Genomic DNA, 26,438 nt, shown 5'->3' on the forward strand with positions numbered 1-26,438 from the left:
CTCGGCATGGGTGAGGTCTGCTCCAACTGGCCCCAGTAACAGGAGCCAGGTGTTCGCTTTTCAGCACTTCTGTGAGCTGGCTGTTAAACACAACTCCCGTTAAGAGTTGAATTACTTAAGCTTACAATGAAATTATATATTAAAAAAGGCAATTACTTCCTAATTACTGCAGTTTATTATTCATGCTTTGCCAGTTACTGATGTATCCAGTGTCTATAGGGTGAAAATACTGGGTAAGAGATTCTATGTGTCTCTTCCCACCTCTGTCCTGTGGTGTCACATAGATACCTTAGGATTTACATAGGTGTCACATAGGTGGCTTGAGATTGGCTATTGGTAGGAGTATTTACACCACAGAAATTGGCAGATGCTACATATAACTCCTCCCCCCTCAGCCCAAAGCATCTGTGAAGGAGTCATCTTGTGTAGGAGAAGCAGCCTGTCTAGTGCACGTTCCTCATCTCACAGTTCCCTTGGTGATCAGGGGACTTCAACACGTAGCCCTTCTGAGCTGCTTCAGGCTGAAAGAGCTGCTCCCCTCTGCTCTGTGCCCCAGGGGTCCTCACTCTCAGTGCTGTGGCTGTGTGCTGCCCCTGCCCCCCCAGACCCCATCGCGGTGGGCTCCCCTTTCACTGTCATCCTGGAGGGAAGACACAGGGCACTGTAGTGCCCCAGGCCTGCAGGGGCAGAGGCCCCGAATCCAGCCCCGAGTCCGCCTCCCCCACAGCAGCTTTGCTCCCCCTTCTCCTGGCCCTGCCACAGCTCCTCTGCCAAACCAACAAGACCCCTTCTCGCTCTGGTGGGGCCCTGCCTTGGGAGCGTGCAGTTCAGTTCAGTTCAGTCGCTCAGTCGTGTCCGACTCTTTGCAACCCCATGAATTGCAGCACGCCAGGCCTCTCTGTCCATCACCAACTCCCGGAGTCCACCCAAACCCATGTTCATCGAGTTGGTGATGCCATCCAACCATCTCATCCTCTGTCGTCCCCTTTTCCTCCCGCCCCCAATCCTACCCAGCATTAGGGTCTTTCTTTTCCAATGAGTCAACCCTTGGCATGAGGTGGCCAAAGTACTGGAGTTTCAGCTTCAACATCAGACCTTCCAGTGAACACTCAGGATTGATCTCCCTTAGGATGGATTGATTGGATCTCCTTGCGGTCCAAGGGACTCTCAAGAGTCTTCTCCAACACCACAGTTCAAAAGCATCAATTCTTCTGCGCTCAGCTTTCTTTACCATCCAACTCTCACATCCATACATGACCACTGGAAAAACCATAGCCTTGACTAGACGGACTTTTGTTGGCAAAGTAATGTCTCTGCTTTTAAATATGCTATCTAGGTTGGCCATAACCTTCCTTCCAAGGAGTAAGCGTCTTTTAATTTCATGGCTGCAGTCCCCATCAGCAGTGATTCTGGAGCCCAAAACAATAAAGTCTGACACTGTTTCCACTGTTTCCCCATCTATTTCCCATGAAGTGATGGGACCAGATGCCATGATCTTAGTTTTCTGAACATTGAGCTTTAAGCCAACTTTTTCACTCTCCTCTTTCACCTTCATCAAGAGGTTCTTTAGTTCTTCTTCACTTTCTGCCATAAGGGTGGTGTCATCCGCATATCTGAGGTTATTGATATTTCTCCCGGCAATCTTGATTCCAGCTTGTGTTTCTTCCAGCCCAGCGTTTCTCATGATGTACTCTGCATAGAAGTTAAATAAGCAGGGTGACAATATACAGCCTTGACGGACTCCTTTTCCTATTTGGAACCAGTCTGTTGTTTCATGTCCAGTTCTAACTGTTACTTCCTGACCTGCATACAGGTTTCTCAAGAGACAGGTCAGATGGCCTGGTATTCCCATCTCTTTCAGAATTTTCCACAGTTTATTGTGATCCACAGAGTCAAAGGCTTTGGCATAGTCAATAAAGCAGAAATAGATGTTGTTCTGGAACTCTCTTGCTTTTTTGATGATCCAGCGGATATTGGCAATTTGATCTCTGGTTCCTCTGCCTTTTCTAAAACCAGCTTGAACATCTGGAAGTTCACGGTTCACGTATTGCTGAAGCCTGGCTTGGAGAATTTTGAGCATTACTTTACTAGCATGTGAGATGAGTGCAATTGTGTGGTAGTTTGAGCATTCTTTGGCATTGCCTTTCTTTGGGATTGGAACGAAAACTGACCTTTTCCAGTCCTGTGGCCACTGCTGAGTTTTCCAAATTTGCTAGCATATTGAGTGCAGCACTTTCACAGCATCACCTTTGAGGATTTGAAATAGCTCAACTGGAACTCCATCACCTCCACTAGCTTTGTTCATAGTGATGCTTTCTAAGGCCCACTTGACTTCACATTCCAGGATGTCTGGCTCTAGGTGAGTGATCACACCATCGTGATTATCTGGGTCGTGAAGATCTTTTTTGTACAGTTCTTCTGTGTATTCTTGCCACCTCTTCTTAATATCTTCTGCTTCTGTTAGGTCCATACCATTTCTGTCCTTTATCGAGCCTGGGAGCGTGCAGGTGAATGCAAAAGCAGGTGTGCTTCGGGGGTAGCAAATGAGAAACAACCATGAGGACAACCCATGCCGGAGGCCACTGGCACATCCTCGGTCCCCTTGAAATTGGGCCAGCCCTCAGCCTGGCCACGAGAACCTTCACGGTTGAGCAGTTGGTATTGATTACCCGGGCCTCTGCGGCGAGACGTTTCAAAGAGAAAGTCCTCCTCTTCCTAACGTATTTTTGTATCAAACAGAGGTGTCATTGTTTTCGGCAAACACCTTGGGATTCGAGGGAATAAATAACATTCTATTTTCGAACTTCTCTCCCTCTGTTTTTCAGAAGTTAGGTGCAAAGGCATTCCACCTAATTCTTTGAGCCCTCTGGTTCAGCTTCTGTTTATTTGGTGTGCTAGAAAGGTCTAAATTTAGATCTCCCTCCTCCCCATTCCAAGAAACCTGCCACCAGCTCCAAGCTGTGCGTCCCGAAGTGCCACCCATCCCAGCGGGGTGAGCCAGCAGCCTCCGAGAAAAGGAAGCGCTTGAACAGATCCACACGGTGCTCGCAGATGCTGGCGGCTGCCCCAGCGCTTGCGGGACTCTGGCTTTTATCGAGGCCTCGCTGGTGGCCACATTGCTTCTGCTTCTGGTTTCAAAACTACCACAACCTCCGGATTGGCCAGGCCTTTGAAAGTCGAAGCCAAGCACTTGCTACTGCTGTTCCTTGTGGGAGACATGTCCGTCGAACTCTGCATCCTGTGCCTGGACAAGACGGCTGAGCCTGCATCTCCTTGTCCCCATTATTTAGTGGCACTAGTGGTAAAGAACCCGCCTGCCAATGCAGGAGACATAAGAGACGTGGGTTTGATCCCTACATCAGGAAGATCCCCTGGAGGAGGAAACAGCAACCCACTCCTGTATTCTTGTCAGGGAAGATCCCATGGACAGAGGAGCCCGGCAGCTACAGTCCGTGGGGGTCTCAGAGTCAGACACGACTGAAGTAACTTAGCACGCCTGGGGTACAGGGGCCTCGCACCCCTTCCCTTCTCCGGGGCACCTCTGTGCATCCCTGCTGGGCGCCCTGGGGGTGAGCCATGCCGCCCTGACGGTCACTGGTCAAATTCTGGCCTCTCGCACATGCGGGCTCTCGCCTAGGTGCTGGAGAGGCGAGACAGAGGCACCCAGAGGCCTGGCCGCCTCCTCTGCAGGGGAGCCCGCGTCAGCCATGCCAGGGACCTGCTGTGCCTCTGGGGGTCTGGAGGAAAGGCAGCCCAAAGGGGCTGAGGCAGGGTGTTCGGGAGGGGAGGGTCAGGTCCACATGCGGCCCTGAAGGAGGCGGTGGGGAACTGTAGGGGGGACAGGAGAAGGGCAGGGGTCCAGGCTGATGGAGGTCACGGGCCGAGCCCGCTGGGAGGGACCTGCTGCTGCTGTCTAAGGAGAGGGAGGGGTTCCCGGGGCAGAGACAGGGCACCCGGGGAGGGGGTGGTGCCGAGACCAGACCGTGGGGAGTGTTTTCAGCCTGCGGGTGACGCCCCTTGTTAAGTGTCAGTTGTACCTGTGGACTGAAGAGTCGCAGAGAACTTGCCCCAGGCCAGGCAGGGGGCACTTCTGATACAATTACAGCCGCACCCAGCAGCCTCCTCGAAGAACTTTGCTTCCACCCTTGACCCCCGGGGCCCACTCCCATCCCCTGAAGTCACTGGAAATTCTGGCCCCGGTCCAGACCCACAGACCTACACTCAGTAGGTCTGCCTTACGGGGCTCTGGGGCCCCACATCCAGGCGCACCTGCTCCCCCACTGCCGCCCTCCACCCCAGGTCATCAGCCTTGTTCTCACTTCACCTCCCGCACGGGGACCTGGGTCGCCCCCACCAGCCCCCTCCCAGAGCCCCCACCTCCGGCTGACACCCAGACCCCTCTTCTTCCCACCCCACCGTCCGCTTCCCTTCAGTGGTGTGGCTGACAAATTATCCTCTTGGAGCTTTAGCTTCCACGTTCCTACGAGGATTAAATGAGGGTGCTTGCACATAGTAGCTGCTCAATAAACACTTAAAAAAACACGCCCACTCAGTATCAGAGCCACCCCCGCAAACCAGCCATGGTCTCTGAATCGGGTGCCTCCAACCTTCCTCACCTCCCCCAGACACAGCCCTCAGTGTCTCCCAACATGCTTTTTATGAACGACCATTTCTCAAGTATAGTAGGATCTTCTGGCTGCTGCTCTGAGTGATCACGGATAGCGCAGCACTTGGTTTCTCCAAGCACCCTGCAAAGTAGTGCTAAGTCTTAACTCCCATTTTACAGATGAGGAAACAAATCCAAACAGTTTCCTCAACATCCCCAAGGTCACGCAGCTGGAAAATGTCAGAGTCAGGATCGGCCCCTGCCCTGCTGACTTACTGCTCCAGGCTTTATCTGCTGGCCACTCCTTCCCCTGCAGCCAGAAAAATTCAGGCCCCCAGGTGGCACCAGAAACTTCAACTACATATTCTGAAAGCACTCAGTACTTCACCACTAAGGAGAATGTTTGTTGTGGTTATTGTTTAGTCACTAAGTCGGGATTCTCTAGGCAAGAATACTGGAGTGGGTTGCCATTTCCTTCTCTAGGAGATCTTCCCGACCCAGGGACCGAACCTCTGTGTCTCCTGCATTGGCAGGCAGATTCATTACCACTGAGCCAAGAATAATGTTGCTGTTCAGTCTGTAAGTCGTGTCCGACTCTTTGTGACCCTGTGGACTGTAGGATGCCAGGCTTCCCTGTCCATCACCAACTCATGGAGTTTACTCAAACTCATCCACGAGTGGGTGATGCCATCCAACCATTTCATCCTCTGTTGTCCCCTTCTCCTCCCGCCTTCAATCTTTCCCAGCATCAGGGTCTTTTCCAGTGAGTCAGTATCTTCATATCAGGTAGCCAAAGTTTTGGAGCTTTAGCTAAAGCATCAGACCTTCCAATGAATATTCAGGGTTGATTTCTTGAATAATGTTAGCATGGGTTTTTCATTGATGCCCTTTATCCAGGTTGAGCAAGTTCTTATATATTCCTAATTTGCTGAGAGATTTTTTTTTTTTAAGCAGAAATTAATGTTGGAGTTCTCAGATGCCTTTTCTGTGTCAGGTTGATTTTGGTTTTCCTTTTTCAGTCTGCTAATATGGTAAATTACATTGATCGACTTTCAAATATTAAGGCAACCTTACTTTCCTGGGATAAAGCCCATTTTACATCCCTTTTCATATTCTTAAATTCGACTTTCTGTTTTAGAATTTTTGCATCTATGTCTATGAGGAATATTAGTCTGTTTTATCTTTTCTTCTGATGTCTTCCCTCTGGTTTTTGTAACAGGGTGATTTTTGGCCTCATATAATGATTTTAGAAGTATTTCTCCTTTTTGATTTTCTGAAGGAGTTTGTGTGGAATTGGTACTGTCTTTCAGAAATGTTTGGTAGAATTTATCGTCAAACACATCTGAACCTGGATTGTTGTTTTCATTTTGAATCACTTCAAAATACAATTTAATTTAATTTAATTTAATTTAATTTAATTTAATTTAATACAATTTAATTTAATTTCTCTTTGACCCACTGGGTTATTTTAAAAGTGTGTTTATTTAGTTTCCAAATATTTTGGTTTTTTTCATATATCTTTTTGTTATTTTCAATTTATTAATTTTTTTTATTTCCATGAGTCAGAAAGCATACTTTGTATGATTTGAATCCTTTTAAAATTATTCAGTTGGTTTATGGCCCACGACATGGGGCCAAAACTTGGCAAACATCCCACGCGCACTTACAAAAAACGTGCATTCTGCTGTTTGCTGTAGGTCAAGTGCCCTATAAATGTCAATCAGCCAGTGAAATTAGTCAATACATTGTTCAAGCCTCCTTGAACAATGATTTTCTGTCAGTTTGATGAACTTTCTGATTTTCTGTCAATTTGTTCTCCCAATTAGTGTGTGAGACTTCTGCATATAATTGTGGATTTCTCTCTTCTTGAAGTTCTAACAGATTTTACTTTGTGTGTTGTAAAGCTGTGTTATTAGATACCTAAGTATTTAGTATATAACCTCTTGATGAATTGTATACTCCTTATCATTATGACTGATAACTGACTGATACGATGGTGACTGCAGCCAAGAAATTAAAAGACGCTTGCTCCTTGGAAGAAAAGCTATGACTAACCTAGACAGCATATTAAAAAGCAGAGACATTACTTTACAGAAAAGATCCATATAGTCAAAGCTATGGTTTTTCCAGTAGTCATGTGTGGGTGTGAGAGTTGGACCATAAAGAAAGCTGAGTGCTAAAGAATTGATGCTTTTGAACTGTGGTGTTGGAGAAGACTCTTAAGAGTCCCTTGGACAGCAAGGAGATCAAGTCAGTCAATCCTAAAGGAAATCAGTCCTGAAAATTCATTGGAAGGACTGATACTGAAGCTGACGCTCCAATACTTTGGCCACCTGATACGAAGAACTGACTCACTGGAAAGGACCCTGATGCTGGGAAGGATTGAAGGCGGGAGGAGAAGGGGACGACAGGATGAGATGGTTGGATGGCATCCCAGAGTTTACTCAATGGACATGAGTTTGAGTAAACTCTGAGAGTTGGTGATGGACAGGAATGCCTGACGTGCTGCAGTCCGTGGGGTCTCAAAGAGGCAGACACGACTGAGTGACTGAACTGAACTGAACTATTATGAAGTGGCCAGTTTTTATTTCCAGTAATATTCTTTGGTCTGAAATCTTCTTTGATATTAGCATAGCTACGCCAGTTTTCTTTTGGTTAGGTTTGGAACAGTATATCTTTCCCCATTTCTTTACTTTTAACCTATTTGTCTTTATATTTATACCAGGTATTTTTTAAGCAGCATATAGTTAGGTATTACATTTCCAGCCAACCTGACAATTTATGCCTTTTAATTAGGGTGTCTGGACACTTACCTTTGATGTAATTGTGGGGTTTAAATCCAGCATCTTGCAATTTGTTTCCTATTTGTAGTATCTTTTCATTCCCATTTCTTCTTTTTGCCATATTTTTGAGTAATTATATATTAATTTTTTTTATTTTAGTGTTGATTTATGATTTATAATACACATTTTTAACTTCCTTCCAATGATATTGTGCCAGTTTTCTCATGAGAACCTTACAGCAGTATTCTTCCATTTCCCCTTCTGGCCTTGGTGTTATGGTTGCTGTATACTTTAAACCCTGTAAATTATAAACTCTGTAGTACATTCATATGCTCCACTGTCGAGAGTCTGTATTTCAGTGTCTTCCCTTAAACAGTGTGTAGTTTTATGCTGAAAGGCAGTTATTTTGCTGGTAGAACTTAACCTTCCACCCTGGTCAGTAGGCTTTGTGAGGGAAGGTTTAGATGGCCTTGCCTTAGGGCTGGAGGAGTCCCACTAAGAGGGCTGCCCTTTCTCGAGTGTCTGCTGAAGGACCGGGGTGCTAGGCCAGTTCTCTGCGCTCTGGCTGGTCAGAGCCCCAGCACTCTGTGAGTTCCCAAAATCCCCACGTCTCCCAGCTCCTCGGGAGCAGTTCTCTGTCAGGCCTTGCGGAGTCTTGTCCCGCACACACACAGCTTAACGTTTGGCTGAGGCTGAAGGGAGCTTGAGTGTCGACTTCTGGAGCCCCTTCTCCGTGCAGGCCCCGTGGTTCCAGCCACCTCAGAGGCCTGAACCCCAGTCTCTCTTGCTGGCCCCCAGCGAGAGCCAAGCTGCTGTCAGGCCGCTTCTCAACGCCCCAGGCTGGAAAGCCGTGGTGAGTCTACCCTCACCTCAAGTTTCACAGTCCTGAGACGGTTTCTATGCAAAGTCTGAGAGCAGCTGCTTCGTGTTTGTCCAGCTTTATATTCTTCTGTTGTGAGGGAATAAGTCCTTTGCCTGTTCTTCAATTTTGGTGAGATCCGAAAGTCCTGGAGGACACTGAAGAAACAGGATGTCTGCCGCTCCACTGGAAGTTGCTGGCATTTCTGGAACGCATGCGTCTCAGTCCCAACCCTCCCACCTCTGCGTGACATCTGTTGCAGTTACAAGTCTGTGTGGGCCGAGGTTTTGTGGAAGGAATGGATTGAGGAAGAGTTTCGTGACTCAGTGACATGTCAGAGCAGCTCTAAGGACAGAGACCCCATGGAACCTGCTGGTTTACTGAGGGGAAATTTGTATTTTGACAGGGCAAGGTGAAAAAAAGAATTCAGCTTAACCTCGCCTTGACTCAGAGAGCTAAGAAATCCTGCGGACACCTTAGTTAACCTTTCTATTCCCTGTAGCACCTACAGGGGCTTTTGCCTAGAAAATGGTAAGATGTTATCTTAGAAACACAAAACAACAAATAAATGAGTGAGCTGAGTTTATGTTCTCACTTCAAAAGGCAAAAGAGAGTCATTTCTATATATTTCTGTGATTTTTTTTTTGCCCTTGAGTGTTCACATGATTTTAGATTTAAGTTCTGATATCAAGCTGTCTTGTAATCCTAACGCTCTGACCAGCCACCCTGAGCCACACTTGAGGAGAGGCTGGCTCTTTCTGTCTCAAGAAGTTTCTGCGTGTCAGGGCAGCGTGACCGCCCGAGGCCGGTCATTAGAGCGTCTGGCGCAGCCGCCCCTGGCAGGGCCCGTGGGCTCCCTTGATGGGGCAGCGGGTGAAATAGGGCCTCTGGGGCCGAGAGAGAGGGGAGGAGAGTGACTGTGCAGAAAGGAATCCGCAACTTGTCTCCAAGTGCTGGCCGCTCTGAGCAGAGCCCCAAGGCTGTGCCAGCCTGGGGACCCAGCCCGGGAAAGCGGAGCTGAGAGAGCACAGATGTGGCCTCCCCGTCTCTGGGGGGGAGGCTGGGGTGGTGCCCAGGGCTGGGGGTGGGTCTGTGGGACCCTGGTTCCCTGTCTTCTGGCAGTCTCTCTCCCTGCCTCCCTCCCCTGGGCCGCCAGGATGGGAGCTGTTCCGCGGGGCAGCCCTTCCTTTGTCTGAGGCAGAGCCACTTTCTGCTGGGACCGGGTGAGGGCCAAGGCGCCTGCAGACCACTGTCCCCACTGATCGAAAACATAAAGGGGACAAGGCAAGGGGCAAGGTGAGCGCAGAGCGCAGATGAAGAAGATGCAAATACTGGATCCTCCTTCCATGCCTTTTGCCAGCTGTCACCACACACCGATCCTAAAAATAGTCTTTTTAATCCTGAGGAAGCAACTAGAGGAGAAATCGACTGGTTTATTTTTAAAAACTTACGTGTCTGTTAGGAGGGCTGTAGGGATGCTCTGAGGTTCTGGCTGTCAAACCCTCTGACCTGGGGGTGTGGTCCTGGAGAGCGGGGAGGCACCCCGCGAACAAGGGCAGCGTGGAAACACAGGGACCGCAAGTGAATAACCCCACCGACATCCAGACATGGGGGCTCAAAAATCCAGGACGGCTCCCTCCTCTTTTTGTAAATTAATTTATTTTTATGAAGGATAATTGCTTTGCAGAATTTTGCTGTTTCCTGTCAAACCTCAACATGAATCAGCCATAGGTAGACATGTATCCCCTCCCTTCTGAACCTCCCTCCCATCTCCCTCCCCGTCCCACCCCTCTAGGTTGATACAGAGCCCCTGTTCGAGTTTCCTGAGTTTCCCACCTCTTTAATTACTGATTTCTTTCTGGCTGAGCTGGGTCTTCATTGCTGCTCCGGTTTTTCTCTAGTTGCAGCGAGCAGGGGCTATTCTCTCTAGTTGCGGTGCTCAGGCTTTGCATCGTGGCGGCTTCCCTTGTTGTGGACCACGGGCTCTAGGATGCACAGGCTCAGATGCTGCACAGCATGTGGGGTCTTCCTGGACCAGGGATTGAACCCGTGTCTCCTGCATCGGCAGGCAGGTCCTTTACCACTGAGCCACCAGGGAAGCCCCCGGCTCCCTCCTCTTTTTCAGCCACATTTCCCTACTGCCTGAACATCACTGGGGGTTCGTGGGAAGAGCGGACCAGATGGGCATTCAATGCCTGGCTAACGGCGTCTGTTCAGCACGCCTCGCTCTGGGCAGCGAGGCGCATGACACAGCTGATCCCAGCACCTTGCACGGCACGGGAGTGTCTGAACTAGAACGCTTTCCTGTCACAGACCTACTCCCCGAGTCGTTCAGGGTGTTTGGTTGCTCTCCTCCCTCAGCTGGAGCCTGGGGGGCCCAGGAGAGTCTGTGGATGACCAGCTCGCCCACCAGCGGAGACCTTGTCATCAGCTGCGGTGCTCACCTGTGTTCTTCTCGCTGGAATCCCTGCAAGCGCTGAAGCATCCTCTGACCATGGTTCCCGGACCACCCAAATCTGACTTTTCAGGGCTGAGCTCCACCTTCCAGACTGATTCCCCCTGAGTTCTGAAGCCATAACCCGCCATGTGACTGTATTTGGACGATCCCCTGGAGGAAGGCAGGGCAACCCACTCCATCATTCATGCCTGGAGAATCCCCATGGACAGAGGAGCCTGGAGGGTTACAGTCCATGGGATCACAAAGAGTCGGACACAGCACAAGGTTAAAAAGACACCCTAAGGGCAGAACCCTAATCCAATAGGATGGTGTCCTTGTAAGAAAAGGAAGAGATGCCGGAGATGTACACGCACAGAAGATCCTGTGAGGCCACAGTGAGAAGGTGGCTGAAGCCTAGGAGAGAGACCTCCTTGAGAGGGGAAACCTCTCAAGGAGGTCTACAGATACCTTAATCCAGGAGCTGGGACTTCCAGCTCCTGGAGCTGTGAGAGAATCCATTTCTTGTTTAAGTCAGCCAGTATGTGGTATTTTGCTGTGGCAGTCCTTGCAAATGAACCCAATCCAGCATCAGCATTTTTCCTCTTTCAAAATAACTTTGGCTATTCTAGGTTTTTTGCATTGCCAAATACAACTTAGAAGCAGACTGTCCTTTCCTACAGAAATCCTGCCAGGGGTTTTAGAATTGCAAAATTGGATCACTTTTGAAAGAATAGACACCTGAACAATACCTATTCTTCCCATTTCTAAACATGATATATTTCTCCATTAATTTAAATCATGTAAAATTTTTCTTATCAATGTTTTATAATTTCAGTCTAGCATTTCATATCTTTCATGAAAGGTATTCCTAAGAATTCTATTTATTTTGATACTGCTGGAAATGCTGTTTTTAAATTTCATGTTCTTCAAAAACAAATTTTTGCTGGCACACAAATATAATTTTTCCATATTGACCTTGTATCCTGCAACCTTGATAAATGTTATTAATTCTAGTAGTATTTTTTATTCTTTAGAATCTTATATGTAGATAAGCATGTCTGCAAATGGAGACAATTTTACTTTTTCCCTTCCGATCTTATACCTCTTTCTTCTTGACTTGATGCACTACCTAGGGCTTCTGGTACAAGACATTGCCACCTTGATCCCAGTTTTCAGTTTATTTCAGTTCGGTCACTCAGTCGTGTCCGACTCTCTGCAACCCCATGAACCGCAGGACGCCAGGCCTCCCTGTCCATCACCAACTCCCTGAGTCCACCCAAACCCATGTCCATCGAGTCGATGATGCCATCCAGCCATCTCATCCTCTGTCGTCCCCTTCTCCTCCCGCCCTCAATCCTTCCCAGCATCAGGGTCTTTTCCAATGAGTCAGCTCTTCGCATCAGGTGGCCAAAGTATTGGAGTTTCAGCTTCACCATCAGTCCTTCCAATGAACACCCAGGACTGATCTCCTTTAGGATGGACTGACTGGAACTCCTTGCAGTCCAAGGGACTCTCAAGAGTCTTCTCCAACACCACAGTTCAAAAGCATCAATTCTTCGGCGCTCAGCTTTCTTTATAGTCCAACTCTCACATCCATACATGACCACTGGAAAAACCATAGCCTTGACTAGATGGACTTTTGTTGGCAAAGTAATGTCTCTGCTTTTTAATATGTTATCTAGGTTAGTCATAACTTTCCTTCCAAGGAGTAAGTGTCTTTTAATTTCATGGCTACAGTCAGCATCTGCAGTAATTTTGGAGCTCAGAAAAATAAAGTCAGCCACTGTTTCCACTGTTTCCCCATCATTTAGGGGAAGAGAATTTAGTCTTTCATTCCCCATCATTTAGGGGAAGAGAATTTAGTCTTTCATCATTAGAATTATGTTAGCTCTATGTTTTCCATTGAATGCCCTGTATCCAATTAGGGAAATTTCCTTCATATTCCTAGTTCGTTGAGAGGGTTTTTTTCTGTTTTTTGTCATTAATAGATGCTGGATTATGTCAGTTTTTTCAGTGATCATATGATTTTTCTCTTTTATTGTTAATGTGGTAAATCATATTGATTTTCTAGTGTTGAACCTCCAATAAATCCTACTTATTCAAGATGTATAGCTGGATTAGATTTGATAAAATTCTATTGAAGACTTTTGCATCTGTGTTCATGAGGGATCTCAGTCTGTAAATTCCTTTGTTGGACTGTCTTTGGCAGGATGTGGAATTAGGGTTTTGTTGACCTCATAATTATTCCTGCCAAAGACAGTCCAACAAAGGAATTTACCCAACCAGTCCATCCTAAAGGAGATCAGACCTGGGTGTTCATTGGAAGGACTGATGTTGAAGCTGAAACTCCAATACTTTGGCCACCTCACACGAAGAGTTGACTCACTGGAAAAGACCCTGATGCTGGGAAGGATTGGGGGCAGGAGGAGAAGGGGACGACAGAGGATGAGATGGCTGGATGGCATCACCGACTCGATGGACATGAGTTTGGGTAAATTCCGGGAGTTGGTGAGGGACAGGGAGGCCTGGCATGCTGTGATTCATGGGGTCGCAGAGTCGGACACGACTGAGCGACTGAACTGAACTGACCTCATAAAATGCACTGCAAAATGTTCTCTCTTCTGCAAGAGCTTGTATAATGGTGGTGGTATTTTCTTCGTTAAATGTTTGATAATTTGGATTTTTCTATGGAAAAGTTTTATATAATGATTAAAATATATAGGGCCATTCCCATTTTTCATTTCTTTTTGAGTCAGTTATATAATTTGTGTCCTTCAAGGAGTTTTTTGTTAATGTGAATTATCAAATTCATTGGAGTAAAGTTGTTTAAATATTTCTTTATTATCCTTTTAATATGTAAAGGACCAGTAGATATTTATTCATTTCTGCTATTGGTTATTTGTATTTTCTTTTTTTTTTCCTTTATTAGTTTTGCCAGTTTATCAATTTTACTCAGGGAATCGATTTTTGGCTTTGTTAAATTTTTCTTCTGTTTATTGCTCTTCCTTTTCTAGCTTCTTAGATCATTGGTTTTAAACTTATTGTCTTTTCTCTTATATGCAATTAAATGATAAATTTCCCTCTAAAGCATGCATTAGCTGTATCGTACAAGTTTTGATGTGTTTTCCTTTTTTATTCAGTTAAAAATTTGTTCTAAATTTCCTTATGATATCTTCTTTGATCCATGGATTATTTAAAAGTATATTTAATCTATAATATTTAGAGCTTTTCTAAATATCTTACTGTGATACAACTCAATTATATTGTAACTACTATGATCTAATATAATTCAGTTGTGATCTGAGAACATTCTTTGTATGATTTGAATACTTTTAAATCTATTGATTTCCATCTATTTAATCCTTTTAAATCTATTCCGGGAGATGATGAAGAACAGGGAAGCCTGGCATGCTGCAGCCCATGGGATCGCAAGGAATCAGACATGACTGAGCGACTGAACAACAACAAAATCTATTGATATTTATTTTATGGCTCTGCTTTTAAACCATATACTAAGTGACTTGAGTCTGTGCTCCCAGAGGGAGATTTGAAACTTCATCAAAGATGAATCCAGGGGCAAAATTGGGGTGTGAGGGGTTCCCAGGGAGCTGAGGGCTGCTGAAGCATGGGGTGGACCGCTGAGAGGTGGGAGGAGGGTGGGCCCTGGGGGCTTCCTGTTGTAGGGCAGGGTGGGTGTGTTGGAGATCTATGAGGATGTTTATGGTTGTTAGAACGATTGAGAGTCAGGTGAGCGAGGACCAGGAACTTGAGATACTGTACAATGAGCTGGGTAATCCCACAGATCAAGGACTGGTCCGTCCGCTGCCCAGACTTCACAAAGTCCCACCGAGCTCAGTCTATATACATCAGTGCTGCTGTCCAAGAATGCAAGTCATATATTAAGTCACATTTTAAGTTTCCTAGCAGCTACAGGAAAAATGTAAAAAGAAACAAGTAAAATTAATTTTGGATATATTATTTCACTTAACCTAGCAGATCCAAAATAATATTTCAACCAATATAAACATCATATATGTTACTACTGAAATATATTTCCTCATCTTAAGAAAGAGTCTACGACATGCAGGGCAGCCAGACTAAATGCTCAGTAGCCACGTGCGGCCAGTGGCTTATGAACTGAATGGTATAGATGGATGGAGACCCTTACCTCGTTTTATGTAAGTATCAAGTATCTTTTGAATTTTAGTGTAGTTGAATTTTCCACTAATGTGTTACCATGCAAATAGAGGCTTGAGGGGATTTGGGTGTTGGGGGGTTTTTTGGCCATGGTGCATGGCTTGTGGAATAAATCTCAGTTCCCCGACCAGGGATTGAATCAGGGCCACAGCAGTGAAAGTCCAGAATTCTAACCACTGGGTCACCTGGGAATTCCTGAGGTTTGAGTCTACTTTTTTCCCTGAACTTTACCACGAGTTGTTCACCGATTTGGAAAGTGATGTCATCTATCAGCACAACACACTTAAATAAGCTGCATTTGTTATTAATAGCTGTTGTCTTCATGGTCATCTTCCCTGGCAGCTCAGCTGGTAAAGAATCTGCCTGCAATGCAGGAGACCCTGGTTTGATTCCTGGGTTGGGAAGATCCACTGGAGAAGGGATAGACTACCCACTCCAGTATTCTTAGGCTTCCCTGGTGGCTCAGCTGGTAAAGAATCCGCCTGCAATGTGGGAGACCCCTGGGTGGGAAGGATCCCCTGGAGAAGGGAAAGGCTACCCACTCCAATATTCTGGCCTGGAGAATTCCATGGACTGTACAGTCCATGGGGTCACAAAGACTCGGACACAACTGAGACTCGCACTTCCATGGTCATCCTACCTGTGCGTACAGGCACCGTGTACTTCAGTATTCTGCCTTGTTGTCTCCCAGTTTATCTGTGTCTGAGCATCTACTTACTGAAACACACTTTTCTTTCTTGTATATATTACAGTTGAACATTATGTTGACTTTGAAAAATTATGTGTGTAGGTGGCTTATGCTATGTATACATTTCTTATCAGGTACTTACTATAGGAGATATTTAGATATATTCAAGCAATATTAAACTATTGCAAATCATGTAAATATCGGTCATGAGTGAAGATGTAAAAAGTACTAGTTATTAAAAGGAATATTGGGCCCCTGTGCTGGAGGCAGGGAAAGGCTGTGCAGCAGAAGCAGGGCCCTGACTTAGGTCTTAAGTGCCTTTCTGGAAGCAGAATAGAAACCTGAACCAGTCTTGATTGTTGGGGTGGAGAAACGGGACAGATAATTTGCTTTACTCACTTTTTTATGTGGAAGCCGCACCAAAATGTCCCTGATACTAGAAAACTGGGTGATGCCTTCAGATTATTTTCCAAGGTAAATGCCTTCCCAGAAAATATCCCCTATTATGTCAGTGAAGTGAGGTGTTAGTCACTCAGTCGTGTCCGACCCTTTGTGACCCCACCAACTGGAGCCCACCAAGCTCCTCTGTCCATGGGATTCTCCAGGCAAGAATACTGGAGTTGGTTGCCATGCCCTTCTCCAGGGGATCTTCCCACCCCAGGGATCGAACCCGGGTCTCCTGCATTGCAGGCAGATTCTTTACCTTTGAGCTACAGGGAAGCCTACTATGTAAAGTAACTTCAAAACAATTTATTTTACTTTTGGAGGCCCTTCGCAGTTTACGGGATCTCAGTTCCTCGGCCCAGGATCCGATCCACGCCCCCTGCAGTGGAAGTGTGGAGTGTTATCCACTGGCCCGCCAGGGAGTTCCTGAAAATAACGGCATTTTTAAATGCCATTTTTTCTTACTCATCTTGGAATCTGTTCCCTGGTCTTATACTGATTATATTCACCCACATCTGACAAGTTTTCTGCTCTGAGAATTTCCCTCTTAAAGCTGGGTGGAGCAGTTAGTTAACGGTTCATCTGCAGACCCAGAGTATCATACAGTGAAATCACTAAGCCTCTTGTTATGCAACATGTGGCAGAATTGTATTTTATGCTTTTTTAACATTTTTCTTTTTTAAAAAAAAAACACGATGTTTTGATTTGGAGCATTTTTTAAAAAAACCTTTATTGAATTTGTTACAATACTCCTTCTATTTTATATTTTGGTTCTTTGTCCCAGGAGGCTTGTGGGATCTTAGCTCCCCGACCAGGGGTTGAACTGCACCTCTGCATTGGAAGGCGAAGTTGTAACCACTGGACCACCCGGGACGTCCCTCCATTTTTCTCAACGGCCGTAAAAAGAAAAGGACATGACCTCTTAGTATAGATGTAGTAACCAACAGGGAAAAGTGAAAATTTATTTTTAGGATATTACGAGTATAAATTCCGAATTTCCATGACCCTCTAACTCTGTTTTCTAGTCTGTTTTACCCTAAGGTGAGAGGCCAGTGAAAATGGAGACCATCTGCTTGACCCCAGGGCCCCTCTTCATGGTGCCTGCCCCACAGTAAGTGAGCAGTAGATACCTGTTGATGAAGTTGCTGTTTGTCTCGCCTCTTCCCTGCACACGTTGAGGGAATGAAAATGTCCACCATTCACCCAGCACTTTCTGTGAACCAGCTCTGTGCCGGCTGTTTGAATCCTTCAAGATGGGAGTTACTGTCCATATTTCATAGATGAGGAAAGATCTGATTTATGTTTCTACGTGCTCCAGAGGCAGGCCCAGGGATTATACATGCAGTCACTAACTAAATGTGGTTGAGCTAATTTAGGTTTTAAGCTCATCTGTTTTTCAAAACAGTGGCCGATTCTGCAGCAGTAACCACAGGTTGGTGATCTCACTGGCTGTTCTGCAAGCCCTGATTCAACCAGCATTTGCTGAGCACCTGCCACACGCAGGGCCCGGGAGGCTTAGCGAAGCCGCTCATGCTGTGTGATGTGAGCTGGGCTCAGGGGTGGGTAGGAAATCCTTGCTCCCCTAGATGACTGCTCTGTATCCGAGGGCGAAGTTAGCTGCCAGAAAGCCCAGGCTTCGACGAGCGAAGCCCCCGCACAGGTGGTGGTCCTCTGGCTTTGATGAGAAGCACCGGTTGCTGGGATGGGCTCTCTTCTCAGCATTTAGAGGAATCAGTCCAATCAAGCCTGTAGGCTTTAAAAGCCTGGACACTTCCAACATGCAGCCAAGGTAGAGGACCAGCAAACCTGCGGATGCCCGCCACTTGGACAACTGAATCCATCATGTTCACCTCCGGCCTGGAAGGACTTCCTTGAGAAGGCCTGGTTGCCTCCCTCGCCGCAGTCAGGGGCCTGTTTGGGGACTGGCAGTGCCAGCTCCTGCACTCACCGTTAGGAGACCTTGGGAAGTTACACTGACCTCTCACTGCCTCAGTTTCCTTGTCTGTAAGATGGGGACATGAGAGTGCTCTCTCTATAGGCTTGTTGTAAGAATTAGAAGTTTATTCACATAAGGCACTAGAACAGTGCCTGGTGCACAGTAAGTGCTAGGTGAGTGTTAACTCTTGTTACAAACTACAAGCCAGACCTGAGTGAAACTCAAGAAAATAAGGAAACAGCAGCTTCCTTACTCCTCTCTGATCGCCTGAGACTTCAGCTGGACACAGATACTACTGCCTGGTGTGGGTGGGACCTGTGGGCATGGACTCAGGGGTGCCGCCCCAGGCCTAATAGCTCACGACCATCCTTGGGGCCTGGGTCTTCCCAGGTGGCACTAATGGTAAAGAACCTCCCTGCAGCACCAGAGATGCAAGAGACAAGGGTTCAATCCTGGATCAGGAAGATCCACCAGAGGGGGAAATGGTGACTCACTCCTGAAATTCCCATGGACAGAGTAGCCCATAGAGTCGTAGAGTCAGACACGACTGAGCGCACACAGACATGCAGATCCATCCCCACGCTCCATCCCCCGGTCCTACGGCCTATCCGAGTCACACAATCTCTTCTTCATGGGCGTCACGTTATTTTCTAGCTGTTTTTTCAAGCATTCTCTAAGCTGTGACTCTGTTTTGTTGGCTTGTTTCAGGTTTATATAAATCCCAGGATGAATTGTGTACATTACCAAAGATTTAATGTTACACGTAATGTGAAAATTATCATAGCATGCTTTACCTTTAAAAAAATTATTGTAAATGTTTTCAATCCTTCCCTTAATCTGAACCCTAATTGTATTTGTGTATGTGTGTATATGTACATCCAGATGTATGCCAACTTACAGTCCCATCAGCGATGCATGAGAATACATAAAAAAATTTTTTTGGCCAAATTGTGCAGCTTTTAGGATCTTGGATCCCCAACCAGGGATTGAACCTGGGCGACTATAGTGAAAGCCTGAAATTCTAACCACTTGGAATTCTAATTCCCAAAATACTTTAATTATTTTTTTTGAAATAGAGTTGATTTACAATAATGTGTTAAAAGGTGCAACATAGTGATTTTTTTTTTTTTTTTTGCTGAGCTGCACAGCTTGTGGGATCTTCGTTTCCCAACCAGGGATCCAACTGGGGCCTGGCAGTGAAAGCAGCAAGTCCTAACCACTGGACCACCAGGGAATTCCCACGATTCAGTATTTTTGCAGATTATTTTCCATAGGTTATTACAATAAAATGTATATAATTCCCTGTGCTACATGGTATATCCTTGTAGCTTATCGATCTTACATATAGTAGGATCTGTTAACCATACCCCTCCTTTGTCCCTCCCCTATCCCCCCTCCCATTAGATAAACACAAGTTTATTTTCTGCATCTGTGCGTCTGTTTCTGTTTGTTTTGTTTGGCCAGGCTGTGCGGCCTGTGGGGTGTAGGATCTTAGTTTCCCAACCAGGGACTGAACTCAGGACCCCTGCAGTGAGTGTGGAGTCCTAACCACTGGACTGCCAAGGAATTCCATTCCTGTTTTGTACATACATTCACTTGTATTATTTTTTAGATTCCACATATAAGTGATACCATACGGTTATTTATCTTTCTCTACCTTATTTGACTAGCATAATATTCTCCATGTCCATCCATGTTGCTACAAATGGCAGTATTTCACACTTCTTTATGGCTAGTATGCCCTGGTTGAGGAACTAAGATCCCATATGTCTCAGGACACCTGAGCCCGAGAAGCACAACTACCGAGTCTGTGCACTCTGGAGTCCTTGTGCCACAACGAGAGAGAAGGCCACGTGCAGCAACAAGGATCCTGCGTGCCACAGCTGAGACCTGACGAAGCCAAATTAATAAGTATTCAAAAAAACAAGCTCGGCACTGGTGGCTCAGTCAAGAATCCATCTGCCATGCAGGAGACTTGGGCTCGATCCCTGGGTTGGTAAGACCCCTGGAGGAGGGCATGGAACCCACTGCAGTCTTCTTGCCTGGAGAATCCCATGGACAGAGAAGCCCAGCAGGCTACAGTCCACGGGGTCACAGACAGCTGGACACGACCGAGTGACAAAGCACAGCACAGCCATAAACACAGGAAAAGATGCTCAATGTCACCAGTTATTAGGAAAATGCAAATCAGTTACAAGATGCCACTGCACACCCACCAGGATGACTATGATTAAAAAAGGTGGACAATTACAGGTGGTGACGAGGATGTGGAGAACTTGGAACACTGCGCATCACTGCTGGGTATGTAAGATGGTGCAGATGCTTGGAGAACATTTTTGTGGCTCCCCAAAAGATTAAACACAGAGCTATCATATGATCCTGAAATTTTACTCCTAGATATATAAGAGAAATAAAAATGTATGTCCATACCAAAGCTTGTACATGAACGTTCACAGCTGAATTTTTAATAATGGAAAAGTGAAAACACCTCAATTGTGTGTTAACTGATGAGTGAATAACAGTGTGGTGTATCTACAAAATGGAGTGTTATTTGGCAATGAACAGTAATACAGTACTAGGGAGATGAGCTGAGATGAAAAGGCAGGAAGACCTTGAGCTTGCCGCCTCTCCTGAGCACACCAGAGTTACAACTATTTACAGAATAGCCATTGAAGAAAAAGACCACAGCCTACCTGAAAAGATCTTCTACAGTGAAAGGCATACAGAAGGAACCACAATGATGCTCTGGTTTTTATTTTTTTATTTTTATTGTTTTTATTTTTTTTTAACTTTATTGAATTTGTTACGATATTGTTTATGTTTTTGGTTTTTTGGCCGCAAGGCATATGGGATCTTAGCTCCTCGACCAGGGATCGAACCAGGCACTCCCTGCATTGGAAGGCAAAGTCTTAACCACTGGACCACCAGGGGAGTCCCGATGCTCTGGTTTTTAAAAAACCTTTTATTTCTGATTGACCTCTCCACCGTTGCTGTGGAACGCACGACATGGCTGAGAACTGGAGCCAGGCTCCCATTTCTGCTGGAGCGCCAAGAGCCAGAAGGCCCTCTGGCCTAACCGGGCTTTTCCAAGAAGAGTGTACTCCTTTAGATTTATGGTTCACGGCCTCTTCCCTTCACCTCCCCTTCCTCCTTTTCTAATGGAAAGGCCTGACCACGGGACACCCCCACTCAAGCCAGGTCAGTAGTGGGACCACTCCGCAGGACACCCAAACATCCGAGTGTTCCTTAACAATCGACGGCGGAGGCGCCCGTCCCAGGAGGACAAGGAAACGGCCCTTGCCCAGGTCCTTCAAGGTTGAACAGAATGCTAAAGCAGGCCAGGCTGCTGGCAGCTCTTCAGGTGATAATTATTCCCTGAGGGAGAATAATCGTATCACCGTATTTATGTCCGTAACATCGGTTTACGTAAGACATTGCATAGGAATATACATCCCCGACCTTTGCTCCAAATTCTCATTTAGCTTTTTTCCCACATCAGAAATCATCTCTACACTGAAACTTCCCAGAAGCGTGGACTCCTTGCTTTCTACTGGTCTGGTTTAAACACAGCATCAGATCGTTGTTGATGTCGGATACGCATAAAAGGAGATGTATAAACTAGACTGCATCTTCTGGCAACACCTTTTTACATGACTCGGTGAGTAAGTCATATCCACTGCGCTGGTGAAGCGCAAGGGTAGAGCCTGAGTCAGGACTGTCTGCCCTCAGCATCGGGGTCACCAGAGCTGGCCTGGACAATGGCGGGTCCAACGGGGGCCATGAGACCCCTCCTCGGCCCGAGCCTGCACTTCTGAGGCAAACTGTGGACCCATGGAAACAGTGGCAGGATTTGAAGTAAGAAATGTATTGTCCCAGGCCCACCTTACACTGAGAAAACCGCCATGGGAGGCGAGGGACAAAATGGATTCCGGTCAACTCCCAACCCCAACCTCACCACAGGTCCTCCAGACGGGATGGCAAGTTCTTGGAGTCTGGGCCCCACCCAGCACGGAGCGGTCTCCACGCCCGGGGGCCCTGCCCCTCAGCACTCAGCCCACCAAGGCGGCGCAGACCTGCGTCTTGACCCCCTCACATAACCTCGCACTGGAACGGACTCTGGGAAGGGGTGGCAGGCCACGTCATGGCAGGTCCTGAGAGGAATCTTCCAGTGCCAGCCACAGTCACCAGACCCTCGCTCCTAGGCGGGCAAGGCACATCTTCCCCAGGTTCCCTAAAAGGTTTGATGTTACCGTGAAAAAATGGTATGAGAGAGAGAGGAAAACCTGCTACCCACTTCTGGCGAGCGCCCCCAGACCCTCCTTGGTGGGCGTGGCCCCCGTCCTGAGCGGCCATCCCGCGAGCCGCCACCTTGCGAAGTTGCTTGGCTGCGGGGGTGACCACAACAGCCACCCGTCAGGAGGTTTCCTCGTCCCTGCCCTCGCTCTCCAGCAAAGTTCAGCCTCAGTTCACAACTGTTTTCTGAACATGAACGGGAGCAGGTCTGGTCAGGAGGCAGAAGACCACCTGCTCTCTGGGAAGCCATCTTGCCAAGACCGTTCAGAAATCCTGACGTGTTTCCAAGGGAAGCTCTGATGAGAGGGGCCTCGAGGAAACGAGGAAGGAGGGTCAGACTCTTTTTCTGATACAGAACCACTGAGAAAGCAGGTCCGTGCAGCCAGCTTCAGCTCCCGGGGGGCGGCGGGGGGCGGGCGCGGCTGCGTTTCCACAGTGCAGTCGCCTGCTCCCGGCTACAGCCTGCAGAGCTTCAGCGGGAAGTTCTCTGTGATGAGGTGGTCGGGGTGAAGCAGCACCACGATGTTCACCTCAAACTCTGGGGGAGAGAAAGGACAGACAGGCTCAACGCTCACCGGCCCCAAAGGTGGGAACTGAACCCCTGCCCCGCTCCGACTCGGCCTTGGAGGTCTGCACGCGCACCCTCCCAAGCTTCCGGGGAAAATCGGTGTAGGTGGCCGCCGGGGCGGACCGGCTGAGTACGTCTGTCTTCTCACCCCGGACACTCTGTTAAGGTCCCGCGTACTCAAATACTCTCTTTGTCCTCTGTCTCTACTGCACAGAATCTCCTGGAATCCCAGCCGCTCACGTGTGCGCTTTGGCTTTCTTTTTAACCCGTCCTACCGTCCTGGGTGGACTCGCGGACTCCACGCTGGCCCGAAGCCCAAAGCAGGTCTCCTGGGCCAGGCGAGAAACGGCGCTCGGAAAAGAAGGCAAGCCATCTCCCGGCTGCCCCTTTGCAGCCTGGTTGCTTTGTCCGTGACGCCTGTTCAAACATTCCTCCGCTACCTTCAGCAAACAGAGGAGTCCTTCTCCCCGCTCTCTAGGTGCTAAGGGTCAGCACGTGGATGACAGGGAAGGGGGTGCGTGAGGAGGGGGCCCCCGAAGAGAGACAAGCCCGGGTCCCTCCCCAGCGTGTAAAATGGGCAGGGGGGCAGCGCGGGAAGGGGCTGAGGGCTGGCTCGTCCAGGAGCCCCTGTGGCCGGAGTCCCAGGGACGGCATCCCCGCATGCAGCCATCGCCTTGGCCCGGCAGTGGCCAGAAGTGTGTACCGCAGCGGCCGCTGTGTTCCCTTCCTCTTTCTGATGGCTATCACAGGCCGGAATGCCCTCTGGGCCTGCCCAGCACCATCCTGCCCCAGTCCTCCTGCCACCTCGCTGTCCTCGCTGGAGGGGACAGAGACGAGGCCCGGCAGGCACGGAGGGCCCATGGCAGGACTGGTGCTGGCTTCCTCCCAGCAGGGAGCGCCCTGGGCTCAGCTGGGGATGGCTGCGGGCCTGGCCACACCCAGGAGGTCCCCCGAGGTGGGCACCGTGGGGTGCAGGGGCACACCCAGATGTGCGCCTAACTCAGGACGCAAGGCTCACCCTATTCCCCCTTGAGAATGGAGCCTGACCTCCCGGCCACGAGACAGTGACCCCAGGGAAATGAGGGGCTGCGGCGCTCAATGACCACAGGCCACCTCCTTCCCGTGGGGCCCCCTCAGCTGAGGGGGTGGCTGCTACACAAGCCCCCAAGCAAATGAAACATGAGCCACAAGGACGAACGCATCACCAATGTCGTGACTGATGGGCTGAGGGCGTTACTTCTATGGCGGAATCATAGGCACTGTGTTAAATGTTACATGGACGCTTTATAAGCCTGACAGAAATAAGGTGCAGACAGTACAGGTGCCTAATGCATAGTGTAGCAGAAAAGTAATTTTGGGACCTTTCTTGAAGTTTACATAGCAAAACCAAGTTGAAAAATCAAGACAAGCTCCTCCCCGTAAACTTAAAAATCAAAGGTACAGCTGACCCTTGAACAACTAAGGACAGGGAGGCTCGCACCCAGTCACACATCCACACAGAATTTACAGGTCGCCCCTTATTCGGCACTTCCATCACGACTGCGGTTCTCTATCTGCAGATTCAACCACAATACAAGGTGAAGGGAGAAAAAGCAGGATGGAAAAGTGCGTCTTAACGCGACTCAGATCTTGTGGTCCAAGTATCTATCGTGTGATCACAGAAAACCACCAACACCCACTCAGCTGCCACAGCCACCGCCCTTGGGAAGATGACTGTTCACTGGGCTGTCACAGGTCTTGTGTCCCCATCAAATGCCAGCCCATCAGACGGCCGATCCGACCGCCCCACGAGCTTGGCCGGCTGGTTCCTGGCCAAGTTAGTGTCCTTCAGAGAGCGCGTTGTCACGTGAGCAACCCACTCTGTCTCCTGGGGGATGAAGCAAGTTCAACCCTGGGCGCCACCCAGCTGCTCTGCACACGTTTTTGTGTAGCAACCAAAGGGCTAGGTGCTCCGCGCTGCACCCAAGATCAGCAGACCAGCAGATCCGTCCCCTCCCAGGGGAACCCCGGGGCGCGCACGTACCCACTTTGAAGTTGGTGGTCTCCAGCGTCGGGCAGGTGAACAGCCGGGGGAAGACCATGTAGATGGGGATGGAGAGGCCCCGACACACGTCCCCATCAGCGATCTGAATGTTCTGAATCTCTGTGGCGTCGCGGGCGTACCCTTCTGCACAGCCTGTGGCAGAGATAGAGCACCGTGGGATCAGGACACAGCGCACGTCCATTCAGGCTGAGACAGCAGCCAGTGACTCTGGGAGAAGCTGCATCAACAGGAGAGTCCCCTGCTGTCCCGCTGACTCTGCGGGACCCTGGAGATGAGAGGCGAGCTCGTGGCTGTGGGCTGGTGGCAGCAGAGGGTCAGGGAGGGGGGCCTTACCGCATGTCTCCACGCGCACCAGCTGCAGCTCAACGCTTTTGATGGCGGCCTCCGAGCTCTCCACCACCAGCTCTCCCGTCAGTGGCTGGGTGATCACACAGTTGGTCGAGTTGAGATGTCCTCTGATGAGAAATTTGGGGAGCAAGGCCCTCTGAAACGAGACAAAACCAGACATGTCAGGAGTGGGAGGTGCTGGGGGAAATGACTCGAGCCGCTCTGGTACAAAGAACAACTGAACACACAGTCTGGTAATTTACACAAAACTCACTGGGAGCCTGGCTGACAGAACTGGCAAAAATGGACAACAGCGCTTACATCTTCTGTCATCCTGAATAACAGACTGAATGATTCAACGACTATCTACAGACCTAAGGCACCTGACAAAGACCAACTCTCTCACCAAAGCACCCTGACTGCCTGCCTCAGGTCTGCACAACTCCGTCTGACCAAGCACCATGACATGAGAATGCCTGAGGGACTTCCCTGGTGGCGCAGTGGATAAGGATCCGGCTGTCAACACAGGGGACATGGGTTCGATCCCTGGTCCAGAAGGATTCCACATGCCATGGAGCAACTAAACCAGTGTGCCAGAACTACTGGGCCTGCGCTCGGCAACAAGAGAAGTCACGGCAAGGAGACGCCCGCCTGCCGCAACAAAGAGTGGCCCCCACTTGCTGTAGCTTGATAAAGCCCTCGCAGAGCAGTGAAGACCCAGCGCGGCCATAAATAAGTGACACTTTAAAAAATGTCTGAGGAAGTTGACAAGAGTGTTTAAGGTCAACCTGTCACCAAGAAAAAAAAAAAGATAACCAATTTAAAAATGTTCCCAATTATGCAATTTTGAAAAACCAAGACATTAAGTTTATCTCTGAAGAGAACGACTTTTCTTCGACGCTTGACTGAACACCTATGGACCTTTTCTCTTTGGACAGAGGAATATGGCCATGGCCGAATGAGGGTGTGGTGAGAAGAACAGATCTGAGGAGCTAGAGACACTGCCTAGCAGTCCTTCCTGTGGTCATGTCTCAGTTACTGAAGTCAATTCAGAGTTTAGAACACACTGTCCAATAGAAACATGAGGTAAGCCACAAATGTGAAGAAGCAAATGTGTAATTTAAAATTTTCTACTAGCCACGTTAAAAAAAGTAAGAGGAAATAGGCAAAATTCTTCAGTATATTGAAAATACTGTCTCTTCCACATACAATCAGTATTTTACAATCGTACATGATGCTTTAAATTCTCTTTTTTC

General features: G+C 48.1%; 2 protein-coding genes across 5 annotated transcripts in view; one reads left to right on the forward strand and one right to left on the reverse strand.

The window, feature by feature from the left end:
• VPS26C (VPS26 endosomal protein sorting factor C) overlaps window positions 1-26,438 on the reverse strand; it is a 54,345-nt gene continuing 27,907 nt past the window's right edge. For 3 of the 4 annotated variants that reach the window (XM_081573187.1, XM_081573186.1, XM_081573184.1), the window contains 3 exons: window positions 25,189-25,339; window positions 24,835-24,987; window positions 21,800-22,781 (listed from right to left, as the gene is read on the reverse strand). In XM_081573187.1, the coding sequence (XP_081429313.1) occupies window positions 22,699-22,781; window positions 24,835-24,987; window positions 25,189-25,339 (387 nt within the window). In that variant the 3' untranslated portion in view covers window positions 21,800-22,698. Of the gene's footprint in view, window positions 81-21,799; window positions 22,782-24,834; window positions 24,988-25,188; window positions 25,340-26,438 lie in introns of those variants that run through there. The other variant, XM_081573185.1, reaches the window with a different exon arrangement.
• Window positions 22,333-26,412, forward strand: LOC145539321 (uncharacterized). The gene is made up of 3 exons (XM_081573188.1): window positions 22,333-22,829; window positions 23,026-23,175; window positions 24,371-26,412. Exons 1-3 carry the CDS (start codon window positions 22,766-22,768, stop codon window positions 24,841-24,843), a joined length of 687 nt encoding a protein of 228 aa, XP_081429314.1. The 5' UTR covers window positions 22,333-22,765; the 3' UTR covers window positions 24,844-26,412.

The sequence above is a fragment of the Giraffa tippelskirchi genome, chromosome 2 (assembly GCF_054371585.1).
Source record: "Giraffa tippelskirchi isolate mGirTip1 chromosome 2, T2T-mGirTip1v1.2.pri, whole genome shotgun sequence".
In the NCBI taxonomy this organism is placed as follows: domain Eukaryota; kingdom Metazoa; phylum Chordata; class Mammalia; order Artiodactyla; family Giraffidae; genus Giraffa; species Giraffa tippelskirchi.

Bases quoted from the DNA above. Each gene is read 5' to 3' on its own strand.
- LOC145539321 (XM_081573188.1), top strand. From the start codon at position 22,766: ATGTTCACCTCAAACTCTGGGGGAGAGAAAGGACAGACAGGCTCAACG. The intron at 22,830-23,025 runs GTGGGAACTGAA...TCTACTGCACAG, and splicing joins AACGCTCACCGGCCCCAAAG to AATCTCCTGGAATCCCAGCC. The intron at 23,176-24,370 runs GCAAGCCATCTC...CTCTATCTGCAG, and splicing joins AACGGCGCTCGGAAAAGAAG to ATTCAACCACAATACAAGGT.